The 23,755-nt window shown below is 37.6% G+C and overlaps 1 protein-coding gene across 9 annotated transcripts in view; it reads left to right on the top strand.

Moving 5' to 3' along the window:
* The window catches only part of LOC121315898 (afadin-like), a 114,702-nt gene that overhangs the window by 72,766 nt on the left and 18,181 nt on the right, over positions 1-23,755 (top strand). For all 9 annotated transcript variants that reach the window (XM_041250489.1, XM_041250486.1, XM_041250487.1 and 6 more), the window contains 6 exons: positions 1,186-1,280; positions 2,428-2,693; positions 3,891-4,034; positions 5,373-5,571; positions 7,571-7,674; positions 7,903-7,983. In XM_041250489.1, coding sequence (XP_041106423.1) covers positions 1,186-1,280; positions 2,428-2,693; positions 3,891-4,034; positions 5,373-5,571; positions 7,571-7,674; positions 7,903-7,983 — 889 coding nt within the window. The remainder of the gene's footprint in view (positions 1-1,185; positions 1,281-2,427; positions 2,694-3,890; positions 4,035-5,372; positions 5,572-7,570; positions 7,675-7,902; positions 7,984-23,755) is intronic.

The following is a 23,755-nucleotide window of genomic DNA, read 5'->3' as shown; positions in this document are numbered from 1 at the left end:
ACTTGCTCATGCCACTCTGCTTTACCCAATCGGAATCCTGCCCGGCGTAGATTCAGCGTGCTGAAAGAACGAGCCATAAGATGCTTCTGGGAAATGTAATGGAGTTTAAAAAAAAAAAATGCAATATTTTTTAAACAAATGTGCTTGAGTAAAATTATCCCCAAAAAAGTACTTAAATACAGATCCTGAAAACAAAACAAATATTTAACTAGTGTGACGAAACATTTCTACTTTGTTACTTTCCACCCTTGACGTGTTTATTCTCAGGGTCTTTATAAACAATAATGGACACTACTCTCGATTTATTTTCTCAAAATAAATATTTATAAATAAAATAAGTTACTCATTTCATTATTATCATATGCTTATATCCACGCATTTCTTGATGTTTATAAATGCTGTAAAAATATTATATTAAAACACATGAGACAGAATACATGTTCAGATATAATTATAAGTCAAATACATCAGATTTACAGTGTTTCCCTGTTTTTATTCTCTCTAAACAAGTTTCTGCTGTGATGTTTTGTTTCTGCTTTTGTGTCTACTGGGCTGCTGTAAACTGTCTCCACCCTTTAGACACCAAATGCCCCTCTCGGTGACACGGGGCGGGGGGGGGGGGGGGGGCACGGGGCGGGGGGGGGGGGGGGGGGGAGACGACTCAGGAAGTGAACGTCAGTCCCTCACCTATCCATTGATATGTTTTTCAAGCCTGTACTTCAAAGTACGATGGCCCTGTAAGTCATCAAAACAAACTGCTTTTTTTTATCGTGTTTACACGATCGCGGTCCAGGAAGCACACTTCAGTATGATCATGTTAACACGATCCTGGTCCTTAAAGGGTTAATTGAACTGATAAATTGCTTAATTAGACTTTTTTTTATGTTTTCAGCTCTTAAACCATTGGAGATTTAAGTTACTTAGAAGATTTTATGAGTAACTTGAACTCTGCAACTGTTTAAGAGCTGAAAATGAAATGGTCAATTAACCTAATTATCCGTTCAAGAGTCTAGTTAAGTAATTGAGAGCTCAGTTGGAATGAAAACCAACAGATACAGGGGGTCCCCAGGGCTAGGGTTGGTAACCGCTGGTTTACATCATGTTTGCTTGTAGTGCCCTGAAGCATCGAGAAGTTCCACCAGTTCCTCAGCTGAAGTGCAGTCAACCTTGTGTGTCTCCCCCCAGGTACCTGGTCCACTGTCTACAGTCTGATCTCAACAACTACATGCCAGCATTCCTAGAGGACCCAGAGGAGCAGAATCCACAACGGCCCACAATAGGTAACAAGCGCGTATTGGTCTTTTTCAAATCTTCTGTTTTAATTTTACTACTTGTAGGGATATTCTGAATTATATGAACTTGTGACTTGAATACAATATCGTGAGAACATTGGGTTTGAGAGGTTTGTGTGAATTTTCTTTTCACAAAGTGCAGAGGTTTGTAATCATAAATTTCACAACGGATACAATAACTGTTTAATAACAGAAACAACAGACATCAAATACATGTTGTCAAATGATACCAAATACTACAGCTTTTGAATTCAAGGAACTATATCTCCAAGATCCTGACTCCTGTTACTCAGAAAAGTAGAAGCATATTCAACACAACTCAAATGACCAAAAAATAAATACAATTAAAAGTGAAATGCAGGTTTGATAGAGAAACTTGGAAAAGTTTGTATCTACTATACAAATATAGAAAGATAGCTGGAAAGTAGTGGAGTACCAATCTAGATTTTGCAAGATGAATAGATTCAAGTTATAACAAGGCTAAATTAAAGCATGCTGATTTTAAAATGATACTGCATGTGCGCTGTAATTTGAAAATTTGAGCAGATGCAAATACAGCTCTGTGCCAGTCACAAAATGCCAGTTCGTACAGGTGCAATTATAAAAACACCTGAACTCATTCAGCACTGCAGACCGGTTTAGAGGGAAAACACTCTGCTTAATTTGTAAGGACAGATGTAACCAGCTCTGGATGCTTGTCGGTTATGTTTTCTTTGTGATTTATTTGCAACCCACTCGGAACCTTTATGTATCACATGTAGCGTTATGCAGTTTTTATTGGTAATACATGAAATGTCATGCCATAGTGTTTTAAATGTAAAGGTGTTTATCTATTCTGGGATAACAGCTGATATTTCTGTTATATTTTTTTCATTGTGAATTTTTTGAATTGTGAATTTTTGCATTGTGATGCATATGCATCAAACTTGTCTCAACTATGACTACCAAATCATACCTGGAACCTAAATATGAATCCAGTTTGTAATAGTGTCCAATCTATAGTTGTGCACATCTGCAATAACTAATTATTACATATTTCTGTGTAATTCAGTATCAACTCCTGAAAGTGAATCCGGCCTGTGCCCAAATAACAGGCCTTCTAAAGTGATCTCAAATTATTTTTCTTCCCTAACAGAGGATGTCCTGCACACCCTGACGGGAGCCATGTCGCTGCTGCGCCGCTGCAGAGTGAATGCCGCTCTCACCATCCAGCTCTTTTCCCAGCTCTTCCACTTCATCAACATGTGGCTTTTCAACAGGCTGGTGACTGAGCCTGACTCGGAGCTCTGTTCCCACTACTGGGGGGCCATCCTCCGCCAGCAGCTGGGGCATATCGAGGCCTGGGCTGAGAAACAGGGTTTGGAGTTGGCAGCTGACTGCCACCTGAGCAGAATAGTTCAGGTGAGTGTTTTTAAAATCTGTAGGGAATCACTTTCCGGTTCAGTTTCACTATATAATTACTGTATTAATTGGCGTAACCTGCCATTTACTTTAGTAGACAGCAGAGCTTGTCACAGTCCAGTTTTGTTTCCAATCTCCAACTGTTCAGCTGCAGACACTCATCTGTGAGAGCTCTAGGGTATCTCAAATGACATGCTCCAGTCACTACTTGAAGCAGGAGCAGGATTATAAAACCGCTCATTCTGGGTACACCTGCAGGTATAGAGAGCATCACTTCTTAATTATTTTTTTCCGTTTTACCGCATTCATTTTTTGTCAAAATGAACTGTTGGAGGATAATACTTTTCCAGTGTACATCTGTTCATCCAGATAGCCTGCTGTTAATTATTAGAGTTATTCACTTATTCATTTCTGATTTAAAGCTGATTCACAAATAAGTTGTGAGATGAACCTTAGAAAGTGTTACATGTGCTTCAATTTTTAGTATCTTCATTCTTACTTAATTGCCAGTTCTTAGAGTGCATTGTTAAATAATGCAGGGCTTTTGTTATAGCTACTGTACTATAGTAAGATAATGTTGTGCCTGAAGTTTACTTTTTCTTTACACATTTGTTAATTAATAGCTTGTAATGACTAGATGTGTACTGTATTACATGCATCACTGTCCAATTCAGTTTTCTTACTGTTAAGTACATGAGTCTTTTCTTTTTTGGCATATTCCAGTTGTTTTGCTTTTATTTTCTTGTGTATGATTCATATTTTCTTGGTATTGGGTGTTATCTACTATTTGCTATGGAAACAGTGGCACTGTTTATATGCCTGAGTGTGTTTTGTGTTGGCGATTTAGAAAAAAAAAGGTGTGGTTGACCACAGCATCAAAGTACCTCAGTTCATTGGCTTGATCTGTTAGTAGCTCTTTGAGGGCTCGAATACCATTGCCTTGAAGCCAACTTGAATGGAGAGCTGCTAATGACTTCAAACAACCAGGTTCTTACTCCCAAACTAAAGTACACTGAAACCAAAAACATCCCATATTGCTTAGAGGGAGGGATTCACCTGTTAGTATTACTCGTTTTCCACCCTACCATATTTGTGGTAAGGATATAGAATACTGTAGTATGTTTTATTTAGAGGAACAGTTTTTTTGTTCTGTTCAAATGCTTACCGTTTTTCTTTTTTCTTTTTATTTCCCTTTAGGCCACAACACTTCTGACCATGGACAAATATTCCATGCAGGACGTTCCTAACATTAACAATACCTGCTTCAAGTTGAACTCTCTACAGCTGCAGGCTCTGCTGCAGAATTACCACTGTGCCCCAGATGAGCCAAACATTCCTCCTGTAAGTTAAACTAAACAGTGGCACATCTAAATAATACACACATTCATACATTTGAGAAATTAAAGCTGCCTCTTACTCCCCCTGCATGCTTGACAACACATTTTTGGCTAGTGATCCGTTTTTGAGAAGTTCTGTCTGCAGGAACATTTTCCTAAATGCTGTATGCTGTCAAATGTTTATGGCTGAACTATTGCTAGAGTTTTGCCTGAGAACAGTTTCTGCAGCTGTGACCGAGGGCTCTGTATTCGGTCAAACAGTCTGACACATTACAACACGCTCTATAGAAGAAGCCTTGACAAAGCTCTTTATCACAAACATGTTTACATACCATCGGGAGATGCATGTAAATGGTTTCCCAGTGGTTTAGTATAAAACCACCGTAAAGAGCTATCCTTCACACAATACCACACCGTCTACTGTTATACAATTTACAGTTGCAAAATGAGGGATACATATGTGGCAACATCAATATTCACTTATACCGCTGTCCTATAGAAATTGCACAGTTTTAAGATAGGTTTTATATTAATTTCGATTCGCCTTAGTGGTGGCATTTGAAATCACAAGCAGCCGTTGACTAATTTATAAAATCAACCAGCAGGTCATTCAATCTGAGGTCATTTTGCACGGCAGCACAGTGACAGCTCTTCGCCATCATGCAGCTGTAAATAGACTTAATTTCTAAGGCAGCACCTTTTCCTTCATTTTTTTTAGGGGGGTTTAGATCTAGAGCCATCTGTCAAAGTGCACGTGTATCAAGACCGCTGTGTATATTTTACCCAGGGCACATGAAAAGAAAAAAAAAAGATATCCTTTTAATGATTTAAAAAAACAAAGACTTGAATTTGTCAGGTTGTTTCCATTTCATTGTGTTCTTAACTGGTGCACATCACTTCAACCACCACTCCCCATCATGCCATGAGAGATGCACAAGTTGAATGCATGAATCTGTATCATTGCAGGTTCATGACCAAGGAAAGTTGTGCAGTTCTCTTGGTTTCCTGTCCATTTCTGTCCAATATTCAATGTGACCAGTTAACAACCTTCATAGCTAGGCTTGTGATTTTGAAATACATTTTTGCAGCACCAATGAGCATTCCATGGCTTTCTGGTAATGTGTTGATATCCAATGGAAACTTATTCCCAAAGACAATGTGTAATAGAAAGCCTTTAAAAAACAAACACATTTCCATACCAGACGGGTGGTTTCCTTTGTTCCCACCACTCTTGTGTGTAAGTAGAAGACTTTGTGTTCCTGCTTATTCTCAATGCCCTGTGTGTGCGCTTTCTGTCTCTCTCTCTGTCTCTAACTCTGTGTCTGTCTGTCTTTCTGTCCAGGACCTGATGGAGAAAGTGGTGGCAGTGGCTGAGAACACGGCAGACGAGCTTGCCCGCAGTGATAGCCGTGAGGTCCAACTGGAGGAGGACCCAGACCTGCAGCTGCCGTTCCTCTTGCCTGAAGATGGCTACTCATGTGATGTCGTCCGCAACATTCCCAACGGCTTCCAGGAGTTCTTGGAGCCCCTGTGTCAGAGAGGTAAGTGCTCCAGTTCCATGTATGTACGCTTTAATTAATCTGAAATCTACAGCAACTTTAAATTTAGTTTGGGATTTTTGAGATGTAGTTCCCAGCTGCAGGCACTCTGACTTTGTGACCTTCGTGTGGCCCTCAATGTAACATGCAGTCATTAGCTCATCAGTTACTCCCCAGTTTCCTGTCAGAATCTAAAAGCTAGGAGTGATTGTAACACACTTTAACAAATATCTTATTAGAACAATCTAGAAGTGCCATTTGTACTATGTCACAGTAACAGGGTTCGTACGCTAGTCTGGAAAAACTATGAAAAAATGCCAAACTGATCTCCAGTGCTTGAAAATGCTTGAAAAACCACGTTTCCCTTATGAAAGTATTGAAAGTCTGGAATTTTACTAGTGTCATGGAGAATGAAAATAATTCTATTATTATTATTATTATTAGTATTATTATTATTATTATTATTATTAATTGATCTGGAAAGCAGGTCAGCAGCTCTAGGCAATTTATTAGTAGCAACTATATTGCTTGCAACCAAATCCCGCAAGGATTGCCCCATGTAACACACCCCTGACAACGCAAGCAATCCTATCCAGTCAGTGCACTGCTATATGTCACATGACTCTGTCTGCTTCAGTGAAACATATGGTAAAACGGACACTACGACACCCAAAGTATATACTTTTATGTTGAAGGCTATGATTTTATTTTTAAACAGTTACAGACTTTTATTACAAGCTACTGTTCTCTGTTCACCAAGATTCACATTTTGTTGTCTTGTTGTTACCTTTATTTATTGGAACATTATTTCCCAACCCAGAAAAAAATAAAATTGAATACAATAGTTATTATCACTGAGTCGGATTTAAAAAAAAAAAAAAAAACACACAAACAAAACAAAAAACAACACTTTCTGTAGCCCCTATGGTGTGTATAAATGTATGGTGCAGCAAAAGTCTCGGGTCTAAACCGTCAGCCGAGTGATATACTATTTACATGCTCGCTATATGGACTTCATTGTATGATTTAAATATTGATTTAAAAAAAAAACAAATCAAACTGCTGCTGATGTTGGCTCTTACAGCTCTGTGCAACTGGCACGGCAAAGCAAAATTGTGTTTTTTAATTTTTTTTTAATAAGGAACCAAGAGTTAAAATAATTTTTGCAATTGAAACAAAATTGATTTTTTTTTTGGGGGGGTGGGACGGGCGGGCGGGGTGTTGTACTGTGTTCTTCAATGAATACTGGATTGCTGTACTTGTAATTCTGCTTTTATTCACAATCTCATTGCTATTATTATTATTAGTGGTAGTAGTGACACATACTGTAGTAATAAAGAAAATCAAAGAACAAAAACAGTACTAAAATTATTAAGTTAGCTAATGCCTTTATCCAAGGTGATTTCCTTAACTTACTCCAGCAGCTTATATTGTTCATTTTGGATTGTCCTTTTACTATAGCGAGTAAAAGGCTTTGGACCCAAACAGGGTTGTTACAGCGAGGGTGTACTGTATTTAGTATTTGATTTGTATATTTAATATATGACACTTGCACATTTTAATATGTAATGCGTGCACATTTGTTTCATTTTTGTTATTTTTCACCTCCCATAGTGTTCAACATTTGACAGAGGGTATAAAGAAGTTTCTGACGAAACCAGATGCAACTTCTGCTCTGGATCAAAAAGCTATAATGCTCTGCGGCTACCCACCTATGTGGATAACTATCGAAAAACTGGTAGAAACTAACTAAAACACAAGTCTGGGAAAAACAAATCGAAGTCTGGAAAAAGTGTATGAACCCTGCAGTAAGGACACGTCGTATTTATGTGCCGGTCAAAAGGTTCAGGTAAACCCTTGTTGGTTGTGTAAAAACAGGGCACACTGCTGCTGCAGGTAGCACAGTATGTTTGTTTTCCTTCTCAAGTTTTTATGACGACAAGCTTGAGCTGTCAGTGGACACACCTGTTCAGTAAGGCATTATGTTTCGTACTTTTCACAGGCTACTGCAGGCTGACACCTCATCCTCGCTCTCCAGGCACCTGGACCATATACTTTGAAGGGGCAGACTACGAACATCACTTTTCCACTGACAGCACTGAGTTGGTAGGTATTTTATTTCTTATCCGCAAACTTTCCTTAGAAAAATAGCAATTTCTGAGGAATGATTTACATGCAGCTAAAGCTAAATACATTAAAGGGAAATTTAAAGGGATTATTTTAAAAGAAACCACCACAATTAGTGCCTTTCGAGCGGAATTACTCCTGATAGATGCATTCTGATTAAATCTGTCCATTGCCAGTGGTTTAATTTAAATGTACTGATTTCTTTAGCCCATGCCGAAGGATCCAGAAATTGTCACTGTGACTCTTAAGAAGCACAATGGAATGGGTCTCAGTATTGTGGCTGCAAAGGTAAGGTGTTTTTTTTTTTTTTTTTTTATAGTCTCAACTCTAAATGAGGGCCTGATTGTACACAGTGTCTCTGAGGGCCAAGTGGTTACTTGATTACTTAATTACTTAATTACCTCTTAATTACTTGAAATGGGACTGTTAGTTGTTAATGGGCTGTGTATTTTCATTGTAGTGCACCGACTGTGTTTCGTACCAACTAAAAACTACTGTGGGTAGAGTGTGTATGGAGGGAGCCAGATGGTTCAGTAGGCAATTATTCTACACAACTCTGAATGTTGTTTGCTATAATAGGCAATTTTTTTTTATTTATTTATTTATTTATTTATCTGTTTTTGTTTGACTTCAGCTCTCTGATCAATTCCCAATGGACAGGTGCTCACATGAGCCTTCACAGTTGGTACACATTGTAGATAGTGTCACATTTTGTTTTTTCGTGAACATTATCTTTCAACACTGCAGACTTCTGAAGAGTTGTAGAAGGATGCCGCTATTTTTTTTTTTTAATACAGTTTAAGAACATGGAAGTATTGAATTCATTATATGCTACTTAGTGCGGAAAGTTCTCAAACACTAAATTCACTGAGGCGAGTTGTTTTTATATGTGGTTTGTAGTTTACTTATTTGCATATCTGTGTGTTAATAAATGAAGGTCAGAGTCGGTTTTCCTGTTGTCGGTTCTGGCGCACGTTTTGTTTACTTTTGCTCTCTGGCCTTGTGCTCAAGTGGCAGGCTAAGCAGTAAATTCCGTCACTCACTTAAACCCCCTGTGCATATTTTGATGTCTGATGATCCACATCGTGGTTGCCCTCTTTTAAAAATTAAATCCAGATGATTGGGAAGCTGGGGAGTGCATAATGTTTATTTTCAAAGAAGGCTGTAGGTATTAGGAGGCGGCTGGACCACTTTTATTTATTTATTTATTTTTTTATACTCATTCTTGGGCAGGCTTTTAAACCTCCAAGAAAATAAATAAAAATAATAATAGGTCTTGCACAGAAAACAACACAGCGGTAGAGAGCTCTGGAAGTTGAAGGAAACTGTCGCGGAGTATCGAGTAAAGCTGCTCTGTTGAATTTACGTAAGAATATGGTATTTATGTGGCCTATGCTGATAAATACCATATGGTGTCATAGCATATAGTGGAGAATTATCTTGATTGGTGTCTTGGAAGCAAGGCAGCCAGCCCTTTCATTTCTTGTTTTCAGCCCTCTCTGCAGTAGTGATTTTACAAGCCTCTGTGCCTGAAAGATCAGTTGTGATAAAAAGGAGAGCACAATGTGGTTCTCCGTTGTCGGAAGAAGCGAGTCGGTAAGCTAGTTAAAAGTCCTTTTGCTTGTTGGTTGGGGTTTTTTTTTGTGTGTGCTTGGCTTCTGCAGGCTTTACTCCTAAAGGTCTAGCTGACATTTCATTTAAAGGAATGTGCTGAGGTGTGACTTTATGTTTGATGTTTGCACGTTGGTATCAGCATTTAAAAAAAATAAAATAATAATAATAATTAATAACCTGGCAAGTCTTTTTTAAAGTTCTGTCAAGTAATGGCAAGGAAATATTAACAAAAAAGGCTTCAATGCCTGGAACACCTCATTTAGTGCACAAGGTCTCATTTGTTTTTACCCACAGAGTTTGTTGAGCGTTATTTTGCTTACCTGTAATCCTGTTGGGACTGTGCTTTTTGCCAGTGCAAAGGGGTTTTCCTTGACATTCTAAAAGAAAAAAACAAAAACTATCACTGTTTGTTTTGCATGGAGTTACAATTCAGTCTGTTAAAAAGATTCCGTATCTACAGTAGCACTGTGAGGGAGCAATTATATTATTGTGTATGCAAACTTGAAAATCTGCTACACCACCCAGAACTCATTTTTACTAGTTTACTTATGTAAAGAGTCTTATGTATTGAACTCACAGTGCCACAGTAAAAATTCCCATAACATTCCAGTTGAATTTTCAAGTCCATTGTGGTGGTGCTGAGATGAATGTATCAATTCCATACAGAGAAGTGCCCTGTTGTCAATTTGTTGTTAGAATCCGTATAGTACTGGATATTTTTATTGTGATTGTAACCCTAAATTTTAAGTTGCCTTTTGAAAATAGTTTGCAACAACAACCTAGCAAGGTCTGCCTCTTGTCTGCGTTTGGATAAGGACAAAATGGAATAGTTTTGTTTTAGGTCAGTTATGAAACATACTATAACATGCCTCTGTTCCAGTACAATCTAGATAAATTGTCACGTTTTCTGTTTTTCAAATTATTCATGCAGTATTTTAAAAATTAGCTATAAGCTCAAATTTGTGGTGCTTGTGAAAGTTGATCTAGTATTGACTGTGCGTCAGGTGAGACATGGTTCTTCTACATTTAGTAAAACGTGTGTGTGTGTGTGTGTTCTTTTTTTTTTTAAGTCCATTTCAGACACTTCACGTACAGAAAGCTAAAATGTACTTTAAAATAACCACGAAAAAGCATGTGGCACCGCTTCTCCATAAAAAGAGAGCAACATTTTTTAGTTCTCTCTCTGTCAGCTTATAACCACTGAAGACTGGACTTAAACCAATAACATTTATTTCTCATTTCCTCCTTGGCCTGTTATTGTTCGTCAGTCAGGAAGACATTGGCCTATACTGGTTTTGTTCTTTTCCTTCTTTCTTGCAAAAAGACGTGGCCCTCTAAGGTTCACCAGAAAGGGAGAAATGTTTGCTTTTTTTACCCTGGAGTTCTTCCACAAATCAGTAGTTAAACTGAGACCCACATGAAAGCCACAGCTGCATTTACAATAGACAAAGCCAAAGCAGCATTTAAGAATAACTTTGTTTTTTATTTGTAGAAGAACATGTTCATATCTACCCAAGCCAGAACTGTTGTATTATAAAACATTGCTATATATCTTCAATTGAAAATTAACATATCCTTTTTAATTCTTAATTTGAAATTCTTGTTATGATTATAGGTACCATATGTATTTCCACAGTGCCAGTACAAAATATTCTAGCAACCCACCCCCCCCTAGGGCAAGTAAGTGGCTGAGTTGGAATTTCAATCACTACTGGTGTACCCCTGCTTGTTAAAGTTAAGCTGTGCTAAAAGGCTATAAATTAAGACTTTTTTTTTTTTTTTTTTTTTAAGACTCTCTTTAATATACCTTATTTATACCTCATTCTTTCTACTTCTTTTTTATGTTACCAATAAACACGTGCAGTATTGATATCTGCCAGACTACCTAACTGCATTTGCACAGGATTAGAGGTTGATGTGACTATTAAAATACCTTCAAAAGACGATCAGCGTTGGATGGGTGCTCCACTACTCCTCCACGGGCCGACTAGTAATGCCTTCCCTCCACTCTCCATCCTCCCATGCCCTCTCCTTCTCTTCCCTGTCCTCTCTGAGGTGGAACCAGCTACCGGAAAACTTCAGGACTGTACTGCCTCTCACTGCCCTCCACCGCCTCCTCTAGACCCACCTGTTTAAACTGTACTTGTAGATCTCTTGATCTACCCCTCCTACTATGCACTGTATTCACCTGACCTATGCACCACGTTACTGAATCCTTAGCTGATGCACTGTCCTTGCACTACCGTACTACTAATATGTCATTGTAGATTGAAATCTTGTTGCGTCCAATTTCAGATTGTATTTTAGTAATATTATTTTCACATCCTGTAAACTATACTGTATTTAAATATTAATTTTGCATTGTAAGTCTAATATGCAAGTCACCTTTGATAAAGGCGTCTGTTATTATTATTATTATTAACATATATGACCACTACAAATGAGCTTCTATAGTCGGATGCCTTCCCTGTGCATTTCTCAGGCAGCCCATTCAGAACAGAGAGTGGGTCTAACTATCATAGTCCCTGTGTAATCGCTTGAATAGCCTCCTCTGTGTACACTGGCTCATATTATTGAGACATCGTAGCCACAGCTAGAATAGCAGCATTGGAGACCACCTTTGAACAGTAATGTTAGTTATTGTCTGACTGCGGTCTGAAGCAGAGCAGTGCAACATGAAACTTGCTGCATTACTGAAAGAGAAATTACTACAATTATGGAAAATGTACAGAATTTAATGAGCTGAGCTATCATATGTATGTCCCTTTTTTATTGTTAAAGTAAATGAGTTGTGGCTTTTTGTAAAAGGTTGAGTTTAAAAGCTTTAACGTTAATTTTTTTTTTTTTTTTTTTTTAAATCAACGTTTTTAGAAAACTTAAGTCCTAGTAAGAACAATTAGCACAATATTTCAGTATTAGTCCAAAACTGAAGTTCAGTAACTACTACAGAGAACATTCTTCTGTAACATTCTACGACAATGTTAATGGTTTTGCTTAAGTACGAACTTTGCTTAAGTCTTCACTGGTGGTACAAAAGGAGTGCCCTCCTGATTTTCTGTCTTTTTATTGAGGTGATTACTTCTTGATTTGATTAATATGGCTTCCATGTACTTTCCTTTCCATTTGTTTCAAAAGTCCAATATTGATTTCCTGTTGCTCTTTTGAATTGTCTGAGTGGTCTATATTTTATTAACACCGCTGTTAACGAGGATACATTTTAGCAACCAATAAGGAGACATCATGCCCCAGTCCTGGAAGGTTTTCTTTTTCATCGCAGAAAAATACAACTTGTTTTTGAGTTTCACCCTTAATGATGAAAGTTGACAGCTGTACTGAAACATGCATTTAGTGAAAATGACTTTGCAGTCCATAGGTTACCTTACAGATTACTAGATACATTACACTTTACAGTGGCACTCCATCTGGTCATAAGTGTACAAAAAGATGATCAAGCAAAGTTCACCCCTGAGCGCCTGTTGGTTTTAATCACTGGATGTTCTATCTGATGTTACATTTGTCGTTTTTAGATCTTATACTCCAATAGTCTGCCAGCAGCAAGGACATTTTTATGACATCCAGTAAGATTTTCTGTAGTTTAAAATAAAACACGATGAATTGGGATTAAATTGTTGTTCCTGTGTTTTTATAATGTGTACAGATTTTTTTCCTTGGCCTGTAATTGTTCATCAGTCAGGAAGACATTGGTCTATCATGTCCAAATTGTACTGGTTTTGTTCTTTTCCTTCTTTCTGCAAAAAGACTTGGCCCTCTGAGGTTCACCAAAAAGGGAGAGATGTTTGCTTTTTTTACCCTGGAGTTCTACCACAAATCGGTAGTTAAACTGAGACCCACATGAAAGCCACAGCTGCATTTACAATAGACAAAGCCAAAGCAGCATTTCAGAATAGCTTTGTTTTTTATTTATAGAAGAGCATGTTCATATTTACCCAAGCCAGAACTGTTGTATTATAAAACATTGCTATATATCTACAATTGAAAGTTAACGTATCCTTTTTAATTTAATTTGAAATTCCTGCTATGATTATAGTACAATATGTATGTTCACAGTGCCAGTGCAAAATATTCTAGCAAAACATTTACAATACAAATCTCTGACCAGTTCCTTAGGTCTTTCTACAGTATGTGAGGCAGAGGCGCAAGGTGTTAAAATGTCTTGCCAACCCCCCCACCCTCCAAGGCAAGTAAATGTTCATTTACTGACAATTTTCAATTATACTCACCATTGCTTTGTACGAACAATTTTCAGAAGCCTGCTTGTTAAAGTTAAGCTATGCTAAAAGGCTGTAAACATGTTTGCAAGTAGCTTGCCTGTTCCTATTACCAGATATCACATGATTCTTTTAATTTTTTTAAAGACCTTTTTTTCTTTTAATATACCTTATTTATACCTCATGGCAGCAATCTACAAACTAAATGTACTTTTTTATGTTACCAATAAACACGTGCAGTATTGATATCTGCCAGACCACCTAACTGCATTTGCACAGGATTAGAGGTTGGTGTGACTATTAAAATACCTTCAAAGGACGCTCCGCTTTGGATGGGCGCTCCGCTCCTCCTCCACAGGCCAACTAGTAATGCCTTCCCTCCACTTTCCATCCTCCCGTGCCCGCTCCTTCTCTTCCATGTCCTCTGCGGTGGAACCAGCTACCGGAAAACTTCAGGACTGTTCCATCTCACTGCCCTCTGACACTCAACATGGTTTTAGGAAAGGGAGATCATGTCTAACTAACCTGTTTGATTTTTTTGAGGATGCAACATTGGTAATGGATAATTGCAAAGCATATGACATGGTTTATTTAGATTTCCACAAAGCTTTTGACAAAGTTCTGCATTAAAGATTAATTCTCAAACTGAACACAGTAGGGATTCAAGGAAATGCATGTACATGGATTAGGGAGTGGTTAACATGTGAAAAACAAAGTAGTGATTTGAGGAGAAACGTCAAAATGGAGCGAGGAAACCAGTGGTGTGCCACAAGGATCAGTATTAGGTCCTCCTCTGCTATTCCTAATCTAATGATTTAGATTCTGGTATAGTAAGCGAACTTGTTAAACTTGCAGATGACACAAAAATAGGAGTGGCGGCAAACACTATTGCAGCAGCAAAGGTCATTCAAAATGATCTAGACAAGGTTCAGAACTGGGCAGACACTTGGCAAATGGCATTTAATAGAGAAATGTGTAAGGCACTGCACATATACACTTGAGTTCCTGTTGGTTTTAATCACTGTGGCTGTTCTATCCGATGTTATTAAATTGTTGTCATTTTTAGATCTTGTACTCCAGTAGTCTGCCAGCAACAAGGACGTTTTATGACACCCAGTAAGATGTTATGTAGTTTTTAATGTAAAACTGATGATGAATTGGGATTAAATTGTCGTTTCTGTGTTTTTAAAATATATACATTTTTTTTTATTTTATTATTTATATTTTATTTTTTATTTTTTTTGTATTTCACCTTTACAAACAAAGTAAATTGTTTGGCAGGAGAATAGTATTTGTAAGAACAGGCCTAGATTTAAGTGAGTCAAACAAGTAGTAGTCTATCTCCATTTGTTATGTATCACTCCTTGAGCATGCAGACTGTTTATTGGGACTTGCCTGTGAATTAAATCAAAGAAATAGTTTTTCTGTTGTGGCAGCCCATTGTGAAGAACTCCTCTCTCAGGCAGATAATGTTACAGACTACGTGTCCTTTTTGGTGACTGGACTCATTTACCCAAATTATTTGGTGGTCACAACAGTCCGCCTTTGTTGATGATCAAGGAATTTCTTTTGCTTGACTTGCATCACGCCAAAATGTTGACGTCATTAATGTTGACCGCATCTGACACCACCTTTTAAAGGCGGTAATAACGTGTGACCCCTCTTCCGGGTTCTGATCCCAATCTCCTTTTTGCAGCAGCTAGGTTCTTTGCAAACAGATGTGACGATTAGCTGTTGTGTGTGTGTTTCTGTTTATTGCTAGATTCCTCATTCGCCAGCCTAAACTGTATGTGAATAACAGGCATGCACAGATGCAGACACATTTTAAATTATTCAATGAGTTTAGCCCTCTGGTTGCCTTTAGTTCAGTTTATTAAGATTTTTCAACAGTAACTGGATGCCATATGGCAGTTGTTCTCAAACTAGGGGGCGCAAAATGTATCCGGGGGGGCAGTGGTTAAGTATTTATTTTTTATTTTTTTATTACTGCACACATCTTTACCACAGACGAGGGGAAGGGGGACGTCAAGTACCACAGAAGAGGAAAGGGGGCGCGTCCAAATAGTTTGAGAACCACTGCCATATGGGAACACAAAACATAAAAGAAGAATGCAGTGGAGACTAAACACAATACCAGCAGATCAGATGGTTGAGAGCTATATAAACAGTAAAATTACCTCTGCATAACTGGCAAACAGTCAACATGTTCTTCCAAATAAAATACATGGAATGGCCATTATAGTCCATCCAGACCCCATCTAGCATGATTCAGATATTAGTTTTAACTGGTAAACTAAATGAGATGTGGCTTTTTGTTTTGTGCAAACAATTGTGAATTTATTAAATCCAGCTGGAATCAATTTCTAACCACAAGATTAATACATATTGCAGGGATGTTTAAAAATAATCATGTTTCAATAACATGACCGGGTATGCTTGACTTTGGACTGTAGATTTCTGTTATCAGTTAAGTATAGTGGAATGCAAGAAGAGTATTGTAGATTTTATTGTAACAGTTTGATACGCTTCAGAACTTTTGGTTATAAACAGCCCACACAATCCTTAACCACTCACTGTAGTGCCCAGAGTTACCTAATTGTGAAGCCAGCGATTGACAGTGAGGCTTCTGTACACAGGGACGTACATGCTGACAGAGAGCGCTGCTAAAAAAAAATAATAATAATAATTTTTTTTAAAAAGTGTTTTCTATTTAAATTTAGTGAAATAGTATTTTGGGCATTTCCCTGAGGATTTGTTAAGATTGCAAGAATGACATGTCTAATTGGAGTGTGCTTATGCAGTGCTTTGAAGAAAAGCAGAAGGTACACTTTAGGAAGAGCAGACCAATAAAATTAAAGTGCAGTCCGTTTATAAGAATCACCAGTATAAGAATCAACCGCATAGTTATCAAAGCCACTGGGACCAAATCATTCCTATACCAACCAATGTAAAATAATCTGCTTGTAAGAATCAAGCAATCCGCTTATAAGAATAATTTCGGGGCAAACTGACTGCATGTAATACAGTACTTGATCGAGTGCAATGATCTGTACAGCCAATAAAAGCTGTTTTTGAATTTGATCACATCTCGGTGATGCAGGAAACACTGCATTGTTTGTAATCAAATGTGACTGCGCCACTGCATTGTGCAGGTATGTTTTTTGTGTTCTCTAAGTGAAAATGTGTTTCAATAAAGTGAATACACTTTTGAGTACAGCAGTGTTATTGTGTTCATATGCATGTAAACGAAGCAGCGTGGTGGGGGTGGGGGGATTGCAGTGCCTTGCATCTCCATTTAATGAAAAACTGTGAAATGTGCATCGCAACAGAAAATAAGCAAGCCATAGATGATTAAATGCAGTGGTAGTCCTGACAGTAAAGTGCTGTACTGTAATGTCATTTTAATTCAAAGGACATTACATGTAACGCTGCATGGCAGTTAAACTAGGCACCCTCACGAGACAATCACTTTTCAAGTATACTGTAGTAAAATAGGAATCTGCTGCCTTGAGTAAACATAACCGTAATAGTATAACAAGCTGCTTATTCACGAGGACTTGTTTTGATGTATTGTCCTCCAGCGATTGAGTACCATTGACATCTGTATACTGTATTTAAACTGATGGCACGCTTTTGCTAATTGTAATGTGATAGAGTGGCTGAGGACAGAGTAAATTATCAGGCTGGAATCTTGATTTACAGTTTTAAGCCGGTGTTGGTTTTATTTTTCATATACTATGGTGGCAAAAGAAACGCTAATAAAACAAACAAAATAAACCTAGGTCTCAGCTGGAGCATAACAGTGCTTCGTGTGGAACAAACACTAGATCTCTTACTCGATTTTTGGTTTCTTTTTGTTGCTTCTGCTTCCTTACACCTCTACCCATCACAAAGTTATCGGCTAAGCCATTTCTATCGAGGTGTCATTAACTTTAACCAGCAGTTAACCAATTGACTATTATCCATAATTTGTTAAGGAAAGCAGCTGTGGATTTTTCGTGGGCGTGCATACATGCTGGAACTCGTGACATCTAGTGGTCAATCCATTACCCTGCAGCAGGGAACAAGCTCTCATCATTCTCATACTAAGTTTGATTCTGCACCACAGCAATCATATCGGTCTGCTTTTAAGAATCATCTGCTTACAAGAATCAACACCCGGGATGGATGTGATTCTTAAACGGACTGCACTGTATTTATATGAAACACTGCAATTAGTAGAGTGCAAGTTAAGAAATGTTGGTTAAAACTGGTTTGTTTGTTTTTTGGGAATCCCACTCCACCCTGAATATATTTGTATCTTGAGTCTGTTACTATGGGGATATCTAATACATCTGAACTGTGCAAGCATATGTAAAGATGCACATATTCTGAGGTATTCACATAATCTTGCATGTGAATACAAGTGATGTACAGAGTATAAAGAACTAAGGAGCCAGTGAGACAAGTGTGTTTATCAAGTAGTATCGCCACGCTGTAATTGCACATTCATGCCAAGATTTTCTGACAAGTTACTTGTCAGTGTCCAAACTGGTAGTTACTGCAGCAAGTTTGCTCTTAATCCATAGAATCTGTTAAGTTGCTGTACTTCATGGATTTTCCAAGCAACTATAAGTGAGTGTAGGTTAAGCAAATGTTTGTCATCATTAATTTGCTGGCTGTCAAGTTACGTTATTGCTAGCCACCATTGTCTGTCAAACATTTGAACCCTAGCAGTTTTCTGTGCTGAAAAAGTGGCATCATGTTTTTGTATTAATTGGTGTTGCAAACCACAGGTCTGTCATGACAAGAGATTGTAGGGTTTTTATCTGGTAAAATTAAATGATTCAATTGATTACTATAACAGTGTTTCTGTTTTTTAGAATCCTGAAATAGTGATCCTCTAGCTATGTGTGTAGCACTTCCCTGTGCATCACAGAAGCAGTATCTGGTTTTATCCCTCAACAATTTCCTTTTCAACAGCTGCTAGCATCTGTAATATTTCAATCTCAAATAAAGCTGGGGTCCAGAATTGGGATAATTAGGTTTGTCCATCCACACACCCCTTCCACACCCACCCACTCACATTATAGATGCACAATGACTCTCAGTCACACTGATTAGAATCATGCCAGCAGTTTGGTGTCATCTAACAGAAATCTTTCTGCGTTCAGTGTGAGGGGTAATTTTAAAGGGAGGTTCACTGTTTTGACTTCTTGTATAAGACTTGCTGTCTGCACTGTAATCTCTGGGTGTGCTCACCACTGAGGGATAAAAGCTGTAGGTGTCTATTTTGAAAGGTTTACATACAAGCCGTAAGTGTACAATTTATACATGTGCTATTTATAGCATTTTCTGTATGTTTTGTCTCTCTTAAAGTATGGTATACAGTCTTGTTAACTGAATTGCAAGTAAGCTATAGAGATCATTGTTATTTCTTATAACTTAACTACTCTAGTGCCAAAAAGATCTTTTGTTTTCATGTATATAAACTTAATGATAGACCCTGGTTGAGTTCTGTCTTCTATCCAGCAGTTAGTATCAGGTTTTTTTAAATGTGTTTTAAACCTAAGATTTAAGTTAATTCAAAGCACAGCAGGCAGAAAATCTGGAAGACCTTAAAATGGATCCTGGCTTCTAGAATGACCTGTCAGAAAGTATGAAATCAACTGTTCTTGGTTTCTTGGGTATTTTGGGAAAATCAGAAGAAACGCTGAATGCTTAACTGCAAATCTTATTTGATTGATTTGTATGCTATGATTAAATCTTAAAGATTAATTTCCATTCTTTTCAGCATAGCTTTTTAATTTGAAAAGGTTCATTTATATGACTGCATGTTTGTCCATGAACATCCTTCAGCTGCTTTATACAAATAGTTCTAAAACTGCACTTTCATCATATACAATTTTCTATTGCCTACAAATAGCCATATTATCTCAACTCTTTGTGATGCCCCATCTGGTTTCAACTTAACAGGGACAGAGTTAAATTTCCTAGGAAGGAGAGATATACATTCTTCAAACGTTTTAGTACACCGCCCTTCCCTTTTTATGCCGGCTTGAAATGAATACATTCTTTTAAACATCTAATAATAAATTGTTGGTCTCCCGGGGGTTTTCGTGTGTGTGTTTGGCAAAGATTAGAGTGAATGACTGCCAAAGTTTTTAATGGTATAAGCATTGCAGTGAACTAGACCAAAATGTTTGTATTCAATTGTTACATGTAAAATTCTTGACAATGCATAATTACAGTAGCACCTCAGAGTTACTAACACCTTGGGGGTGTTTGTAAGTCAGAAATGTACATTTGTTTTATGTGGATTTAATAAATGTGTACAACTGCAATCTACAGTCTTAATCTGGTGAATAATGCCAGGATAATGCATAGTAATTTGATACTCATTGTTATTGTTTCAACGGCTTTAAAATCGTACTCTACATTGACAAATGCTAAATTTTAATTACTATTCAGATTGTAACTGTAGCAAAAACACAGATTTAAAATGTCCAGGAAACCTGGGTTAACATACAGTAGTGCTTGTTTTTATTTTATTTTAAACTAAATGCATTGGTGCAGCTTGCTCAGTTGTTTAGACTCCTTTGAGAAAAAAATGGGCCACTTGCTTTGAAATCTGCATCACCTCTGTCTGGATACATTTGTTGGTACAGTAAGTTTGCCTTCTCCAGCACGGCGCTTATGGAGTGCTTTATCACAATCGTCATCATCAGATTTGTGGGTGATGCATCTGTTTTTAATGCTCTGCTATCTTTAGTCTCCTTTGCAAATTGCTGGGGCTTTTTTTTGGGTTTCTTTTGTTTTCTTTTTAGTATGGCTGACTGTTTCCAGATACCATGTGCACATTGCTGAGGATGATACCGCTGTCAAGTTTTTAAAAATATTTTCAATGTTTCCCAGTTCTTACCATTTCAGTAGGTTAACCTTGCGCTTTTTTTAAACTGGATTCTAGTTTGAAATGTAGGTGTGGTTGAGTGATTGCACACTTCCAGCTAAAACTGAGGTGTTCGGTTGACCGGTCAGTTCATAAGTTTGGTGTTCATATATCTGAAGTTCTACTGTTGTGTAATGTAAAAGTATTGTATGATGCAGTATGTATGTGTGCAGAAAGTGTATCATGAAATACGGTTTGAATTTGAAAAATGTATTATTCCCTTCTTTGTCTACAGCCTTACCGTCTGCCCCGCTTTCTCTGCCACAGACAACTCGGCACCCAGTTCAAATTAATTCACACTGTTGGACCTGTGAAAGCTCCAGAAATGTTAGCAAATTTTTGGACTCATTTTTCTACCTTACTTGTCAAGTCTAATGTAACCTAATTATCGCCTCTTTTCAACTCTTAAAACAGATTGCAGGCAAGATTCAGCCTGGCTAGACCATCATGTGCCTGACCAGAAGGGGTCTTTAAAGCTCAGTAGGGTGAATTATCGCCAGCCAATTTTCCTCCCAAACCCACAGGACCACAAAGGCTAATGCAGTGCACCCTATGGGCCCCCAGCCTTTAACACTTTTAAGGTACAACAGACACAAATAATGATTCTAAATTTCTTAATGTTGCAACGAGATGCAATTAACTGACAGATTTTATCTGGTCATCCCAGTTGTCAGTTTCCTCGTGATACTGGAGTCACTCTGAAATGTTTGAATAACTGCTCAATTCCTTGTGTACCTTAAGGGATTAAACAGGATTCAAACTACCTTTTTATAGCTCACCCTACACTACAAGTGCTGTGGCTTTTACTAGGTGAGCCACTGGGAACACGGTAGTGCAGTTTCTAAAGATTACTGGTGCAAGTTCACCAATCCCAGGGTGTTTTTTATTGACATTTGATAACTTTACAGAATCATGCTACTTTTCTCTTGGTTTTAACCTTACTTGGTGACCTTTGCTAAGTATTGGAAGATACTACTTGGCTTTTTTGTGATTTTTGACTCATCTGTATGCCTAATTTAATATTTCTACAATTTACTGCAGCATGATAGTCAACATAGTTCAATAAAACAGCACTAAGGATTTTGACCAATATACAGTACCAGTCAAAAGTTACACAAAAGAGTACACTTGCTGGAAACTAGGTTTTTTTCATAATTGACAATGTTTTACGTCATATACGTTTCTGTAAATACTTGAAAATGAACATGCATGGTACAATATTCAAAACATAAGGAGTATCAAAGCGATGTTCAAGAAAATTGAAAATTGTCTGTAAATCTTGGATTCCTCTAAATAGCCACCCTTTGCCTTAATAACAGCCTCACAAACACGAGACATTCGGTTAACAAGTTTCAGCAGGAAATCACCCGACATGTCTTTTCAGCTCTTCTGCAGAAATTCCCAGAGATGTAGGGCACTTGTGGGTAGCTTTGCTTTGACTCTTCTGTCCAGTTCAACATACATTTTCTATGGGATTGAGGTCTGGAGACTGGGCAGGCCAGGTCATTAGATTGAGTTGTCCTTCAGTTTTCTTCTTCGCTAGATAGTTCTTGCAAAACTTTGAGGTGTGTTTCGGGTAATTATCTTGCTGAAGAATGAAGGACTGCCCACCTAGCCGTAATCCTGATGGAATGGCATGCCTCTGAAGTATGCTATGATAGCAATGCTGGTTGAGCTTGCCATGGACTTGGTAAAGATCACCAACTCTGTCACCAGCAAAGCAACCCCAGACCATGACACTGCCTCCTCCATTCTTGACAGTGGAAACCACACATGCAGAACTCATGCTTTCACCCTCTCTGCGATTTTAAAGATTGACCTTCATTTCCTAAAGTAATTACAGACTGTCTTTTTTTTCTTTGCTTAACTGAGCATATTTTGCTATTTTCTGCTCCCTTACATTCAGGAATGACAAACTTGTGCCTATGCTACCTATATTTATAGTAATCATGGACCTCACCTGTTAACAATAATTGGTGACAAAAGGTTAATTAGGTAACATGCTAGTTAACTCAGAGAACATCTAACAAATACACTTTTATACTTAGGCCAGTGTTCTAACACCGTTTTATACACATTTCAGACTTTTAACTACTGACTTGGGCTTCAGACTGAAAACCCCTTGCTTTGGTTGACCATTTCATTGAAATTGACAAGATTTACCTTTTCATTTAAAAATTAAATTTTTTAATGCAATTCACTTATGATTATCAGAGTTTATATATGATTATATATAAGTACACATCATATAATGAAATATGAAGTGTTTATAGAGTTGTTTATACAGTTAAAAGCATAGATAATCATGAAAAACCTGATTTCAAGCAGGTGTACTCAAACTTTTGACTGGTACTGTAAATCCAGTGGTTGTTAAGTTGGCTTATTTTATTTCTGTACTCAAGCGTTCAAGTACCTTGATGCCTTTTCACATAAACTGGTTATGCTAGCTCATGATCTTGCCTGTATAGACTAACTGCAGTAGCGGATCTACTCCTCCAAATGCTGCTTACCTTTGCTGGGGCTGGGTTGCTTTGGCTTCTTTATCCTTCATAGTTTTAAGCTATAGTGTGGTATTGTATGACTGGAGCAGGTCCAGCTATTTTCCAGACAGTTCTGAGCCTGAAACAAAAGCTATTCTCTTGGAGCCACAGTCCAGCTTAGAAACTGTTTTTCAAATGGTCTTGAACCCCCATAACTCCAAAGGAAATAGTGGAATGTTTTTTTTTGTGTGTTGTTCCAGGTGGCCGCAGAAAGATATCCAAGAAACTGCTTAGTTTATCTGGATTTAGGGCTTTACGTGGGCTGAAAACACTTGCTCCAGATGTATCATAGCTACAGTGCAAAACCCAGAAGGAGGGTTTAGTGTTCCCTGACATCTCCAATACCGATATTTTAGATAAATCCAGTTCCAGGGTGATCTGTGGGGGTGGGGGAGCAAGGTAACAATGTGAAGTTTTCTAATATTAAGAACAGTAATTTATTCAGGATGCCCCCTTGTCATTTCAAAAATACATCACAGTTTTGTGCATAATGGAAGGTTGATTATTCCAGAAACAATGTCTTAAAAAAATGTGAAACATTACATACAGTGCATTGATATATATATATATGTTATATATATATTATATATATTATATATATATATATATATATATATATATATATATAATGTGTGTGTGTGTGTGTGTAGTAAAATTCACTGTTGCTGGCTTTTTCAAGTAGACCGTGTAATGTATTTAAAGTCAAACCAATATTTTTGCTTAAAAAAAAAAAAAAATCAAACTCCTTA

Source organism: Polyodon spathula, chromosome 5, assembly GCF_017654505.1.
Source record: "Polyodon spathula isolate WHYD16114869_AA chromosome 5, ASM1765450v1, whole genome shotgun sequence".
In the NCBI taxonomy this organism is placed as follows: Eukaryota; Metazoa; Chordata; class Actinopteri; order Acipenseriformes; family Polyodontidae; genus Polyodon; species Polyodon spathula.
Note: the sequence above shows the minus strand (reverse complement) of the source record. Positions and strands in the feature narration are given on the sequence as shown.